At 41.3% G+C, this 15,618-nt stretch overlaps 1 protein-coding gene across 3 annotated transcripts in view; it reads right to left on the reverse strand.

The window, feature by feature from the left end:
• RUBCNL (rubicon like autophagy enhancer) overlaps positions 1–15,618 on the reverse strand; it is a 241,673-nt gene that overhangs the window by 32,998 nt on the left and 193,057 nt on the right. For 2 of the 3 annotated variants that reach the window (XM_078657323.1, XM_078657321.1), the window contains exons 2-6: positions 13,915–14,038; positions 10,219–11,070; positions 9,301–9,392; positions 4,500–4,704; positions 3,426–3,530 (exon numbers count right to left, since the gene is read on the reverse strand). In XM_078657323.1, the coding sequence (XP_078513449.1) occupies positions 3,426–3,530; positions 4,500–4,704; positions 9,301–9,392; positions 10,219–11,070; positions 13,915–14,026 (1,366 nt within the window). In that variant the 5' untranslated portion in view covers positions 14,027–14,038. The remainder of the gene's footprint in view (positions 1–3,425; positions 3,531–4,499; positions 4,705–9,300; positions 9,393–10,218; positions 11,071–13,914; positions 14,039–15,618) is intronic. The other variant, XM_078657322.1, reaches the window with a different exon arrangement.

A 15,618-nucleotide genomic window follows, 5' to 3' on the forward strand; every position in this document is an offset into this window, starting at 1 on the left:
AGAAAACACATTGCAAAAAGGAAGGGAAAACACGAGATGCAAAACGCTTTAGTTTCCACAGGTAAAAAATGGGTAAAGACCCTGAATTTGCATTTGTTGGTCTAATGGTGGAAGGCTAGTGTTCTGGAAGCATACGTATTAGAAGGTACCCTTGAAACATGATTTAAAGACTGGTAGCCAATTTTCAGCCAATTTAATTCCACACTATCTTTATGAAATGAACTGAGAAGTAGCCCTAGTTTAGGTCAGATACTTCACAATGATTCATTAATGTAATTTTAACCAAGCTCTGATTTTACAGTAGTTTTCTATGTTGCTACGTGATTGAACATAGTGGACCACAAGATTTTGCATATCACCACAGCACACCACCAACTCATCAAATCCACAAAGAAGTTCCTCCAAGACAGAATCGTCACCAAATTCCACAATACCAAAGAACACTTCTTCATTATCAAAGAATTCACCAAACCGAAGAGCAAAACAGACGTCCCACCCCCCACACCTCTGCAACAGACTCAGCACCTTTTTTCACCTCAAGATGAAGGTGATCTACGACAACTTCAACAACCAAGACCCCCGCACTGCTCCAGGTCCCACTCCCAGCTATGCCCCCCCAACAGACCCTGCTCACCTGGACCCCGCTCACTACAGAAGACACCCTAAAGACCATGAAGAACATCCACTCTGGAGCACCCTCAGACCCTTGCGCATCCCACATCTTTCACAGAGCCGCCACAGCCATCGCACAAAGACTACGCCGGACAATCAACTGCTCCCTCAAAACCTCCACATTCCCGACAACTGGAAACACGCCGAAGTCAGCCCCCTCCTGAAGAAACCCACCGCAGACCTCAAGAACTTCAGGCCCATCTCCTTGCTTCCATTCGCAACCGTGGTAATCGAAAAGGCCATCAACACCCAGCTAGCCAACAATGTCCTGGACATCTCCCAATCCAGATTCCACAGCAACTACAGAAGAGAGACCCCTACTCGCCACCACAGACTACATCCGCTAACTCCTCGACTAGGGCCAAATGGCAGCCCTCATCCTCCTGGACCTCTCAGCCGTCTTCGACACCATTTCCTACCGCACAGTAGCCACCAGACTCCATGACGCCGGAATCTGCGGAAAAGCCCTAGACTGGTATGCTCATTTCTCACAGGCAGAACTCAGAGAGTCAAACCCCCCCACCTCTCAGAACCTACAGAGACTAGATTTGGAGTGCCCCAGGGATCCTCCCTCGGTCCCACCCTCTTCAACATCTACATGGCCCCCCCTCGCAACCATCGTCAGAAACCACGGGCTCAAACATAGTCTCCTACGCTGATGACACCCAGCTCTCCCTCACCAAAGAACCCAAACATCAGCATACAACTTCCAAGAAGGGATGAAAGCCATCGCCACCTGGATTAAGAAGAGCTGCCTGAAACTCTACTCCAAGGAAATAGAGGTCCTCATCCTTGGCTCCACCCCCTCCGCATGTGACAACACCTGGTGGCCCCCCAGCCCTCGAAACACCCACCCCCACCCCAACCCCTACCCAGTCAGATCACGTACAGAACCTCTGCATCATACTGGACTCTTTGCGGACGATGAACCACCAGATCAACGGCGTATCATCGGCCCCTCGGCCTGCTTCAACACCCTCCGCATTCTCCTAAAACCATCCAGATGGATCCCACCCGAATCAAGGAAAACTGTCATACAAGCCCTCACCAGTAGCAGATTAGACTACGGCAACACCCTCTACACCGGACTCAAGAAACTCCTCCACAAACACTAGACCGTCCAGAAAGCCACAGCCAAACTGATCCTAGACATCCCGTCACAACCCCATCACCCAGCACCTCCGCGATCCCCAATTGCTCCCCATGAAAAGAAGAATAACCATCAAGCTCCTCACCCACGCATGCAAGGCCTTCCACAACATCGGACCAGCGTACCTAAACAACCACTTCTCCTTCCACTCACCAAAGAGACACCTCCAATCAGGTGACCTATGTCTGGCCACCATCACACTTATCTACAAGACCAGAATGGGAGGAAAGTCCTTCTCCTACCTCGCAGCCAAGGCCTGAACGACCTTCCCCTCCGGCAAATGCCTACACTGCCCCAGTTCAGGAAGGACGTCAAGACCTGGCTCTTCGAATGATCCCAGCACTCAATGGAGCTGCCACCCAGACACCCTTCCGTATCGCCTTGAGACCCTCGTGGGTGAGTAGCTGCACTTCACAATTCCGTGATTGTTTGACCTAGTAATAGTCAGGTTGGAATGGTACTTTGAGTCTTTGCCTCCTCCCAGCACTCATTTAAATATTTTCTTCACAGTTGATCTTAATTCTTTAATTTGAGTGATTTATGTTCAAATCCATTCAATCAAATGTGATGTCCAATACCACAGGAGATTAACCCGTTACCAGTGCTCTTTAACAGTTACCCCTTCCGCATCCTGAGGATTAAAGTGGAGTATGATCACCTCTCCTTTGGGGACACCGGACTATAATTCTGCATGATCAAGAACCAAAACCAGTCCCTCAAAACTAGCCTGCCTGGCATGAATACGAAGATGGTTCTTGAAGTATATGAATTCAAAAACCCAAACATACAACCAGCCTCACTTCCTTTAAACTCGGAACCACTGCCAGTCAATCTTCACACCACAGTCAAAACTCCAAAAGTAAAAGCGGTCTGAAAAGTAACTTAATTCTCAGATTGTGTCTGCAGCTAGCATACGCATTCATGATGCCTGCCTATGCTCACATATTCTATTTGTAAGGAATACATACCTTTACATCGCATGCCTTTACAACGCGGTTGTTACAATGACTGCGTTGTTACAAAGTGAACTATTACATCGCAAGACGTTTCAACGACTTGCTGTAGGGGGTGCTCTGGACTTAGGAATAGTATAATTTACTATTCCTACTCCAGTTTGTGCAACAGCAGGGAAGGTGTTGGATTGTAAATCCAACACCAGTGCGCCCCCTACAGACAGTCGTTGAAACAAATTGCGATCTAATGGTTCGCATTGTAACAACGCGGTCGTTGTAACGACTGCGTTGTAAAGGCATGTAATGTTATGGCAGTTTCCCATTTGTAAGCCTTGCTGCATGTGGGAACTGCCATAAAATCCTGCCCTGACTGAACTAATGCGCTCTTCCTCAGACTGCCAAAACAGAGAATGTACAATATTTAAGTGATCTAAAAATTATGTAGCAACACTTGTAGTCATAAAGAAGTCAAGAACCTTCAACTAGGACCCAGAAATCAATACACTGGTTTTCATCAGTGCCAAAGGTGCTTCAAGTCCCTCTGCCTCACTAACAATGATGCCTTTTTTTTTTTTTTAACTGCAGATGAAGAAAAAAAAACAGAAGAAAAAAGGTAGAGATTGTACATTTAATAATGTGGAAAATCTTACCAAGAACTACATATTCGTCATCGGATTCAACGTCTGAGGAACAAGTACAGCCATCTTGTTCTGGAATTGGCTTGGATGTCTGCATATGTTGCAGAACAGCACAACCTTACAGGAAAGTAAAAGGGATACTCATTTTTATTAAGTTCCTACGTTCTTCTGCAATGAATCATTCCATCATTATAAAACATTGGGCTGCCACTGGTTCAAACTCTATAATAACATACCGAGCCAATAAATGCTGAGGCATTTGCACGTGCTCTTTTCTAACTGGAACCATTAATAATGCAACTGGTTTTACCACATTACAGACACTCAATACAACATATGCCGTATATAAATGATCTTCACTGCCTCAGAGCTACTGATAAACTGGGTAAGATGAGACAAGCATAGCTTTTAAGAGAACTCTATGAAATAGAAAAATCAAGGAACAGACTAACCCAAGGTGAGCAAAAGGTGAAAGAGAAAGGAGAATAAAGGCAGTGAGCATGGTAAAGAGTCAAAGTGATGCAAGCATCTTCAGGCCATTCAAGTTAAAACTCTGTGGAAAAGTCAGAGCTGCAAGCAGGGCAAAAGACAGTAGGACATGGTCTAAAGGACAGCGAACAACTCGGGAAAGGAAGGGTCTTACGTTATATCCCCACCACCATAGCAGGAAAGGGAAACTTGATAATGTCACAGGTATGTGATTAAAGCCCCAGTTTCGACTTTCAATTATATAAACATTTCAGCGCAAGTTTAAAACTGAACAATTTCAAAACAATGGTGCTTTCATTGTGCTAGAGGCAGTTATTATTGCTGCAAAGAATTTGTGCAAAAGAAACCCCAGAAATTCAAAGTGTGAAGAGAGATTCTTCGAAAAACATCTACACACAAATAACTGACCAAAAGAGTGACATTTACTGACTTAACAATTTCCCATCCTGGTAAGGACAATATATTGAGGGACAGGACAGGAGGAATTCTGAGCATGAATAAAAAGAATGCGGATAAAAGAGGGTAGAAGAGGAAACTGGGGATTATCAAGTGGCGAAAACAATGGGTTTAGAAATGGGTCGTATATTTAAAATATACCTTCATAGCCACTATCTATCGAAGCAGCAGACTCCGACTGAGTCTTGCGCCTCCCATAGCGGTGAGTTTCTATGTCGGATGGAAAAGCACAGAACAGGTCTACTCTTTCTACGGTTACGTGCTCAGGTGGTGGACTTTGTAGTTTGCATTTCAGCTTCTCAAAAGCTGCGATGATCAGATCTGCAACGTAGAAGTGTTCATTTTCCTGAGAGCACATAAAACAACAAAAAGTTAAATGTAGTTGTCAAACTGGTAGCAAGTGTAACATGGCAACAATGCAAAATGTATAAAAATCACAAATTGGCTAAACCCTTCATAATCACTATTATGCCTGTACTACAGGGTTAATTAAAGGGTAGACTATAAACTGTAATTACAAATGCTTTGTTGAAATCAGAGGGACTTCAATTTGACTCTCCAGTAGACCTACTTGCACACAACATTCATGCATTTTAAGCATTTTATTTTCCATTTGGAAGTTATAGAAGAATGGAAAAAGAAGTACAACAATGCAATTTTAATAAAATAGAAAGACAAGGGATTCTAGAAAGACCAAGAATAGGGTACACAATGCAATTTCCATAAAACTAGGATGGTGAGGTGCAATACGAAACATTCGGAAATTCAACAATGTGGGAATGAACAGAAAGTTGTATTGAAATCCACAGCAAACCATGACCTCAACATACAGAAAAAATAAACTTTTCCTCACGAAAATGTGTCTAATTTTTGTGTATAAATCTATTTACATCTGTCATCTGTCATCTTCCTTGCTACTGCTTGTTGAATGGTCTTGTCAGTTGGGACCCAAGTCCAAGGTTAACCATAACCATCTTAGTATTATCAGTGGTCTCGCTATAGCCTAGTCTCATCTTTTCAAGCCCTGAGCTTTTGAGAGAGAAAAAAAAAAAAAAAGGAAAAAAAAACGTTTTTTTTATAATGTATTCTGGCAAATGCGATCTTGCCTCATTTCGGTTCACTCTATTGCACTAGAACCCCAGTCAACTATGATCGATAGAAGCAAATCCCAACAGTGGAAAAGTTGAGTTCTGTTAAACCCAAAGTTGCCAATATTTATTTTTATTTTGAAAGTTATATATAGCGCGAACAAGATGATAGAATTGGTTCTGGATCTGGAGTCTGATGTTTTTGTCTGGACATTCTCTTTGTGGCCTGGTCTAGGTAATACTCCACAATCTTAACACCTTGACTATGCAGTGAATACCATTTTGCTTGAATTAAATGCCAGCTATTCTAGAATGAACTTCTTTTGACATCACTTGTTGTGCCAACTGAGATACTCTTTACCCCAACATGGAATTTAGCCTAAAAGTTTATTTCAAGGCTGACTCAACTTTGAATATATTTCACATGAATTCTGCAGTGTTTGTTGCTGCTAAAATTGAGAGGTAAGGCAATACTAAATATTTATTTTCTGGAACTGTGTGGTGAGCAGACCTTGGTCAGAGGCAATTCGACTCAAACAAAGTAATTTGTACATTGTGTACAATACAAATTAAGACATGTGAATGAGCGGAGGATGGGATAGCCTTAAAATGCTTATTTTCCAGGTGCAAAGCAATGGAAATCCAGTTACTTTTTGCCCCCCTCACTGACAATATACACAGATCAAAACTGGAGATCACCCTTTAGGTTTAAAGCACACGGAGGAGCACTGTGTGTGTTTATATCAAAAGTGTAATTATGGAAGGGCCAATATTCTAGTTGGGTACGCACTGCAGAGAGAGTTCTCAAACGAAAGAAATGATCCTCAGTGAGCAAAATTCGAAGCAGCAATCAAAGTGGGTGACCAGTGCAGGAGCCATTTAATTTTTTTAAGGCAGAGATTGTGTCTAGTGCGGAACATGTGAGCCCCACAAGTGAGATAACAGAGAGCAATCAACGTTGCCAACCACAGTAGAATCTACACAACCTTTCGAAGACCCAGATCTCACCTAGTCCTCCAACACAAAGCATACAAACTTTGAGCAGATGTTAGCACCCAAACTTATCATGCTACTGAAAGCACCCAAAGGTGGATGCTCTGCACCGGTGAAAGGGTCATTTTTTTAGAGTGAGAATTTTTCTTTTTTTTGGTAAGCTTTTATTTTCTAAATTCTTTAAAGCAAGACCAGTTACATGGTATTATGGCCACTGTCTGGGAACATTGCTATAAAAGATTCTGAATAAGGACATTTTCTACGTAAGTCACTGCGATACCATTTGAAACATTAAAGAAGATGTGCAAAGATGATTAAGTACGGGGGCCTCTCAGGATGATGCGGGTCCCAGCTTCATCAGCAGGCAGGTGCTCCCGATGGGGCACACTTAACGCCTTTGGTACCCAAGAAGGCACTGGCAATGTTAACACTGCTATATGTAACTGGCTTCAATAATTCTACACCAACTTGGAGAGAACATGGGTGATGCAATACCAATAAAGGGGGGGGGGCTAGAAGTAGTCTAGAGCTACGAATGTGCCAAAACAATTTCAGTCCTCAAACACCCAATAAGTAGAATGCATAGTCTTCAGATTATTTTGTTGCTCACAGTTTGTGTAGGTCCTTTATTTCCCAGCATTTCACTCAACAGAAGATCATTGTTGAATTTTATGTGATTTTTGACAGCGGGAAAACAAGAAAATTCATCACGTTGAAACACATTCCCCCTGAATGAGATATTATCTTCTCTGACTAATCTGGTTGATATCTTGCGTGAGTTTTCTATATGACGTATATAGCCTTTCCAAAAAAGTTACTGGCAAACTATTTCATGAGCCCTATGCAATTTTGGAATCATTAAGCATATTCATACCCCTGGCTCAAATGTGCCTACGGAAAGTAAACAATAAAGTTTTACCACTGAAGAAATGGCCCTTTCTTTAGAAACTTTGTAAAGTAAAACGGTGAACACACACCTGAGTTTGTTAAATGGTATACAAAAAGGGGACATCATTGGTGAAAGGTTGCAAGCATAAAAAAAGAAAGAGCAGTTACATGCATTTGTTAACAGAAAAATTGTCCGGAATACTGAAGAAAACATGCATTAGCAAAGCCAACAGGCATGGCTTTATTTTACAATGCGTGCTAACAGCATTTGTGCATCCCTGTATTTGCGTTAGTCAGACATATAGGATTTGTCAAAGCTTGTATGTATATATATATATATATATATATATATATATATATATATATATATATATATATATATATATATATATATATATATATATATATACACATACACACATACACACATACATATACATATACACACCCGTATGGTGGTCAAATACATGTGTACATTTAAGAGTACAGGCGCTCAGTGACAAAAGGAAACACAGGACGTGTTTCTGTATACCTCGTAGGGAAGAGAGAGATTATAATGTGTGATGATTTAGTGTTCGTTTAAGATTTATGATAGTCCCTGAAGCACTTAAATGCAAGCACTCCATAGGAGGCAGAAAGATACAACCTGCCAATAGCATGAGGTGAGAGAGAAGGGCTCCTGTGTCTGGGCCGAAAGCTGACTGAATGTGTATTTTAACGAATTGGTAACAATACATAACATCAGCGCCGCTGTCTGGCCAGACCTGTAAAGAACACGGGCTCAAACAAACATTATGAAACACCTCAAAGACAAACACTTTATCGAACAAAATGTGCATCATAACAAGTTGCCACCGTCTGAGTCACACAGTCGGTAACTATTAAACTATTCGGCCTCCTCAAGATTCTCTGCTGAACAAACAGCAGCGCCATTTTAAGTGCCTCGGGTAAAAATATTAGCATTCTACTCCAGCTGATGTCAGTCACATGGCATAAGCCGGCTTATTTGTAAACAAGCCGGATTCACAAAACCGAGGCTAAACGTCCTCTACAATTTAGAATGGTTTTATTGCAGCGGGAGAACCAAAATAGCTGCTGTTGCGTGTCTTTCCATATAATTGTTGCCATTTTTGAGAAGGTGTTCCACGAATTACAAACTATTTGCACATGAAGTAGGTTATTAGATTCCAGCAGAGGTGCGCCTTTAGTCTTGCTGAGTCTTATTTCAATCTTTAAAAACAAAGCAAGAGATGGTTGTCATTTTTTCTTAGAATGCCCAATATTATGCATGGCTGTGTATTTAATAAATTAGTGAAATTATTTAAGTAGCCGGGGGACCCTCTCTCTACAGTATCTAAATGGGTGTGCTTGCTGGAAATGACTGCCTGTCTGCAGTTCCGATGTACAGGGATATGGGGCACAGATATCCTTGGTACTGTCAAGCGGGGCAGGGGCACGACCAGAGACTTCGGGTGATGGTGTGTGGGTGAGTGGATGGATGGATAGATGCTTGTGTGGGTGACTGACAGAGGACTGTGGAGCGTGCATTTGTGATGAGACACAATACAAGGCAGGACAGCCGAGGTAGCTCCCCCAGAAATTTTCCAGGAGGAGACCAAGGGCATGAGGCAAGAGCTTGGGGGCAAGGAGGCACAGAATCTGCACAAGCAGCTGGCAATGAATCCAAGATCATACTGAACCCCTTCGAGGGCAAGAGTGGGTGGGTGTTAATGTTATCTTTATATCTCAACTCAGCATATGCTACTTAAACTTCAAGCAAACTTTGGGGAGAGTGTGTAGTTGGAAAAACAACAGTCTTTTTCTGTCCTTAAAGTCTGATACACTTTTCCTAGGTATACATTGAACAATAAAGGTCGACAATTGTATGAGATAATGAATTTTGTAAATGTATTCGACTAAAAAAGGGAATATAGGCACCAATCCCTGGACCCACATTTCAACAATATGCTCACCTTCTCCAGGTCAACAGTTGGTCTGAAAAGGCCTTGTGACGAGTGGCTCCGAATGAGAGAATCGTTGTTGGGTGTCAAACCACTATCTACAGCTACAAAGAGAACAATTAGCTATTTATACCCACACTCTTGAAAATAAAGATGCAATGTCAAAGTACCACAAAAAAAAAAATCACAAGCAAATGGCAAAGGATACATGAGCATTTTAAATTTAATAGCCCGAAATGGTTACAGATAACTAAATCAGACTTTAATAATTCTGTGACAAGTGACGTCAAATTGTGGAACATTTTTCCCCTAAACAAGTCCCTTTGTTTCCCACCAGTTGAACTTTCTAAGTTACCTGAATGCCATTCCCGCAAATTATTAAGAAATAACTCATTCTCTTGAAATAAGTGTTAGGAAGCTTTTTTTTAGGCAGTTACAACAGCGAATCCGAAATCTTGGTTTTCTTTTTTGAGAGATCTATCATTCTAGAGCGCCTACGCACTTGATGGCTACATTTAGGAGTTTCCCTCAAAAATGAGTAGAAGAAAAGTTACAGCCTGTTGTGACTGATACATTTTGCAAATTTTCTAATCCACGATAAAAAAAAACTTTCATGGAAAAAATTCCATTGATACGTTTTCCAGCTAGGGAGACACAACCTCACACCCCTTTAACTCCTCCTGCCTTCATACCAGAACATTTCTTATTAGCTACATTCACGAGTGAAAGGTAAGATTCCCAGAGACAGATCACACTGTACCAAGAGGAGATACAGGTAGGGCAACCCAGGGTTAACCTCAAAATAAAACACCTACCCACAGACACAACCATGTCATTTTATGAGATCACATTTCAAGAGGTGCCACCAAAAGCTGAAAACCCAAAGCAGACATTGTAACATACAACGAATCAAGCAAGATGGACACTTACCTTGCTGAATTGTTGGAAAGGATTGAGAACGCCGCTGAAATGTGCAGGTGTCCTGTGTGGTCGTCAGTGAGGTATGTGATGTTCTAAAACTTTGTGGCGGCGCAGTGAGTTTCTTGAAGGAAGAAACGTGCGATTGGTGCTTTGTTTTGACACGCAGTCCAGGAAGGTCGGGTGAGGAAAAGCTTCCGAAGGCCATTTCCAAATCCACACTAGGTGAAGTGACTTGAGATGTAATGGAGGCTATGAATCCTTCATCATCGAAACTATGTGGTTTCAGGACCATTGAATGCCTCCTTCGTGAAAAACTGTTTAAAGAAGGGGTGAGGCGCCTTTTGCTTAATCGGCGGTGGTTAACTGGTGAGTTGCGTTGCATAGGTTCAAAAGAGTTACTGTATGCATTATCCCATGAGGCTCGGTTCCTTGTGAACCTTACATCAGTCTGTGCTTTGCACACAGTTGGCTGAGACACAGCATCATCTGTGAAGCGGGTGAGGTGAACTGGTGAGTTATGTGGCAGATATGTGAAAGAATTGTTCTCAGAGTTATCCCATGATGCCATGTTTCTTGTGAACCTTATGTCCTCCTGTGCTCTACAGACAACGTCGGTACCATCAGCATCGCTGTCATAGTCTTCGTTCAACTCGCCATCACTAGTGTCTTCCCAGTAGCCAATGGCTCGGTCCTGAAAGTCAGTTCCTGGGGATGCAGTCTCTGAAGAAATTACTGGAGGTTTCACGCCATCAGATGTACTCAAAACAGACATAAGAATATCTTTGATTGCTGAAGCGCTGTTTGGGTAAGACCCACAAGACCCAGAGAGTCCAATTACTGCAGGCCTGGAAAACTTATCTGCTGTGAGTAAAAAGACAGAGTTGGTGCACAGCATGATTTCCACATTACCTGCTGAATCACTGCGGCAAAAGCAACGAGAGCACACATTACGCAACTATGAAAAGAAACAGATTTGTGAACCAGAACTTCCCCTCTTGTGAAATGAATACCCGGCAATAATCAGCAAGTACTGCAGTTTATTTCGATAAAGAGTCAAGTGAAACCCATTATAAAGCTGGTTGGGGATCTATACAGGATTTTCCCAGAAAGTTATGCCAACAGAGACAGGTTAATAGCTTGTAGTAGGCTAACACAAAATGGAAGAAAATTCTCTGAGAGGAGGGTGCTGTGTGTTACTCAGGAGCTTGACTTACTCCACAGCGCCTGACACGGGTGGATTTTAAGGACTATGCACAGTCCATTGTAAAATGTACTTTGTCATGAAGGTTATTCGAACACAACTCCATCAGAAAAGTTTTAAAGTCAAGATGATAGTAGGTTGACTACACTTTTCAAGATCCACAATGATCATTTAGACCACAAATGCAGTAATTAAGAAAGCTTTCTCCCCGCTTTTCCTCCTGTCATATGTGGTAATGATGCAAGTGTACTAACAGGGGTTTTTGATGCAAAGTCTGTTCAGAACTGTCTATATTTAATTTTGGGAGATGGTCAGTGACTTTATTTATCTGCTGGTGATGTGTAGGCTTGGAATGTCCTATGCTTAATCACGTCAGCACCTCCCCCAATCTCAATATCTGGACTTGAACTGTATTTAAAGAAAGCGAGGACTTATTAAAAAGAATTATTCACATATAGCTAGAGGGGACATATAGTCACAGCTCTACATAACAGCCCTCTCGCTTACGCTCCCAAAGCCTTTCCAGCACACCAATAAAGGCAGCTGCTGGATACCAAATCCACAGTTTCTGGTATCATAACCATGTGGCATAGTTCAGGGGGTGCCAGATCTTGGTTTGTGTTTGACTTGCTAGATACTGTGGGGCAGTGAATACAAGGAGCACAAATTCCATTGCTCTTTTGGATTTTCGGCTACTATTTACTAGGACCCATATTCGGTGGGGCAGTGTATCCACCAGAGTCAGAGTTCTGTAAAGCAGTCTCTCTTCTTTGCGGTCACTTCACACCATGAATTCAATGTATGTGATGTGTGCCTCTCACACACAATCTCCTCCTAAACATGACAGAGGTTGACTAGTGGAACCTCTAGTGTGGGGAACCCTAAGTGTGGAATAGCTCATTTCTTTATCCTTACACCCTTTAATATTTTCTCCCCACCTACAACTACCTTTTTTGTATGGAAGAAGGGGGCTTCGACTTAGCTATGAAATATGGGCAGTGCTCACAGTTGTGTCATTCTCGTGACTCCTTTGAGAGGCTGCCATTCTTTTTGTACTAAGCACCAGTCAAACTATTTCCTGAACCCATGCCTAAAGTAGGCACTCCTCGTTTGTTAATACAGAAAGAGTACGATTCATTTTCTTGAGTATTAGCTTATCTAATGAAATGAAACTCTTCCCCCTAAATTAGCATTGCCAACTTTTTTCTGTATCTGAATAACTCAAAACTAACAACTTTTGTGTGCAGATACAATTTAACTGAATGTGGTTACAATACAAATTGTCTTTTTATTTTTTTCCATTAGTTTGTGATTCCTGGGGTGGACCAGCAGAAAATTATAAACTGAATGTTAACTATATTCACAGGATCTTTATACAATCTATATGCACTGGGTATAAGTGACACGCACTGGCTACACAAAGTGTTTTGTGTCCATAAAGCATTTATTACAGAGTATTAAATCAGTTGTAAGCTATTTGCTGCTCTGCGGAAACCTAAAAAACAATTTTTTATAGACCAGGAGGTGTAAAAGGAACATACATGCATTTACATTAAGAGAGCACAAGCAGTGATTATTTATATAGGGCACCTAGTTGAAAAATTCCAGTAGTGTACAAACACAAAGGTTAATTATAGAAAAAAAGTTCTTAGTGAAGGTTTGAGTGAGCAGGTTGAGAGTTACAATTTTCATAAATGTGTTTCAATTCGCCAAATAAAGAATTGGTTATACCTCGAAAACAAGGTTGAACGTGCCTGAGAAATCTGATGCGAAAAGGATACCAACAAACTCAGTCATCTAAGACTAAGAGGCTCATAAATCATGTGCACCGACGCATTCATCGATTTGCATTGGCCCTTTTTAAAAGGCTTGACATTGAGGAATGACAAATGGGGGTTTCAAGCCCACAAAGATCATAACTTTCAAAGTCATACAAACTAAGTTGAGACTTTATCAGTATTACCTACAAACCCTGTGGAAATACGAGAGACCTGTGAAAAAAATCCTTATCTTGTCATCTCATAAAAAAAAATGTACCTGGGCATAATTTTTCTGATTTTCGTCACTCGAGGCAGGAACAGGATTACATTGAACGACAGCGTGGGCTGGTCACTGCATACCTACATTGTACCTATGTAAAGCCCCACTACCTCCCCAATTACATCATTGTAGAAGTGATTGCACATTTTCCACCCTGGTCATAAAAATGTAAGTTGGGTACTCAGTAGACAGATAACTTTGGGGGGGGGGGGGGGGTATTTTGTGTGCACAGGGTAGGACGCGGTCTTAAAAAAAAAAAAAAAATTATGCTCTTTACTGGAAAAAGTACCCCATGCCCTTTAAACATGTTGATCCCAGTTAAAGGAGAGCATCTTAAAACCATAACTTAACACATCGACATTTACTCATATGCAAGAAGTCACTGCCAATTTAGACATTAACACTTGGAGCATGGGGAAAAACTATTTTTCGTGGGAAAATATTTACAAGTTGCTAAGGCATACCTGAAGGGATGTCCATTTTTGGAGTTTGAGTAAAACTTCTTCTTCTTGTTGTTGAGGGGCAGCATATTACATTTGAGGCGTTCACAGACATAGTGACCGCCAAGGCACTCATTGTGTCAACAAGCTGAAATAAGAAAAAAAGGAACATCAAAAGTTGACTCTACGGAAGAGAAGCAGGCCGTTTAAAGAAAAAAAAAATCAAAATTAAAAAAAATAATCAAATAAATAACTTTAATACATGCCAGCACTGAACATTCCCTTCTCCAGACTATAACAAACATGGTTGAAAGCATGGTGTGTGATGTCTGCGAGGGAGAGAAATATCAAAATAATGCAAATGTATTCAAATACGTTTATTCAGAGGAAAATAATATAGTATACTTTGATATTTTTTTAATTCAATGGTTAAGAAGAGGCTTAGTCAACTGCTTTCCATCCATCTTGGTCTGTGTGAGAGCATTCTAAATCCTGCAATTCAAGTGCACCATGGGTCATACAGTGGGGTGGGAGGGTGTTGGGAAAGAGCTGGGTGGAAGCGTATAGGATAACAATACGTATTTGTGGATGTCATCGGTGCCCAGTCTTTTGATTGCTCTACTTGGGTCTCATGTGCAGGTTTGACTTCCCATACATAACCATTGACCAGCTTAGGTTTCTAATTGGACAGCACAGACATGGGATAGCAAGGAAGGTTGCATGGTGGATGTAAAAAAGTATACAACTGCATCCATGTGGAACTGCAAGATGCACTAGTTTTAGGGAGAACTCCCAACAAAGGGCCGGCGCTCTATGTGTGGGAACCCTCAACAAAGCATAAAGTAGAACTTCAGCCTTCGTTGCATTGAAGAAGACTCAAAGAGACATAGTGCTATTGTCCTGAACGGACTTCAGAAGTCTAAATATACGGAAATGGGTGTAATGAAGGTCATCGGTGAATAGTGCTTTTGAGTATTAGAAAGAAGTTTCCCTTTTTGAAAAAGGGCGGTTTTATGTATCATCTTATTATTCCTTTACAATAGACATGAAAATCCCGTTTTATCCTCGATCAATGTAGCTGCTGTGGCCATAAATTACTCCATTTAATATTTAAAAGGGCAAAAAGAGATATGCATTTAACGTAGGACATAGCTTTATGAAGGAGGTAGAAAAGCCTGTTGAGGACTTAAGTCAAGCCGAATAACTGTCCCTTTCACCTTCAGCCGATCTCCATCCAAAAAGCAACTCGGTCCTTGCTATGGACATCTGAATGCTATCGCAGTTATGTGCTACTCCGAAATAATCAGAGTTCAGTAGGATCCCTTGCACACCATCTATCCTCACATAACGGACAATCGTGTTAGAGTGCGAAAGAAGTGAAGATAAGCTCAACTTCAAATGTTTCATACAATCTTATTGTTTTAGCCCAGAAGGAACAGCCAATCAGCAATAAACCTCCACCATGGACTACAATGGTTTTACTCGATTTTAATTTTAAAATATTTGACTACACTTCCCTCTACTTTCTGTAGCAATACTCGAGCAACTTCCTAAAATGTGCTAAAACCACAACGTTCACAGCTACAGTAAAAGTTACTTCACTTTTGAGGAGCTTGCTAGTTCCAGTTTAAATTTTAGGGCGAGCAAAGTTATTTTTAATTTTTTTAGGTTTCTGCCTTGATCAAGGTTTGTTGTCTATTAAAGACTTGACAATCAAATCGGGATTGA

The sequence above is a fragment of the Lissotriton helveticus genome, chromosome 8, assembly GCF_964261635.1.
Source record: "Lissotriton helveticus chromosome 8, aLisHel1.1, whole genome shotgun sequence".
Classification (NCBI taxonomy): domain Eukaryota; kingdom Metazoa; phylum Chordata; class Amphibia; order Caudata; family Salamandridae; genus Lissotriton; species Lissotriton helveticus.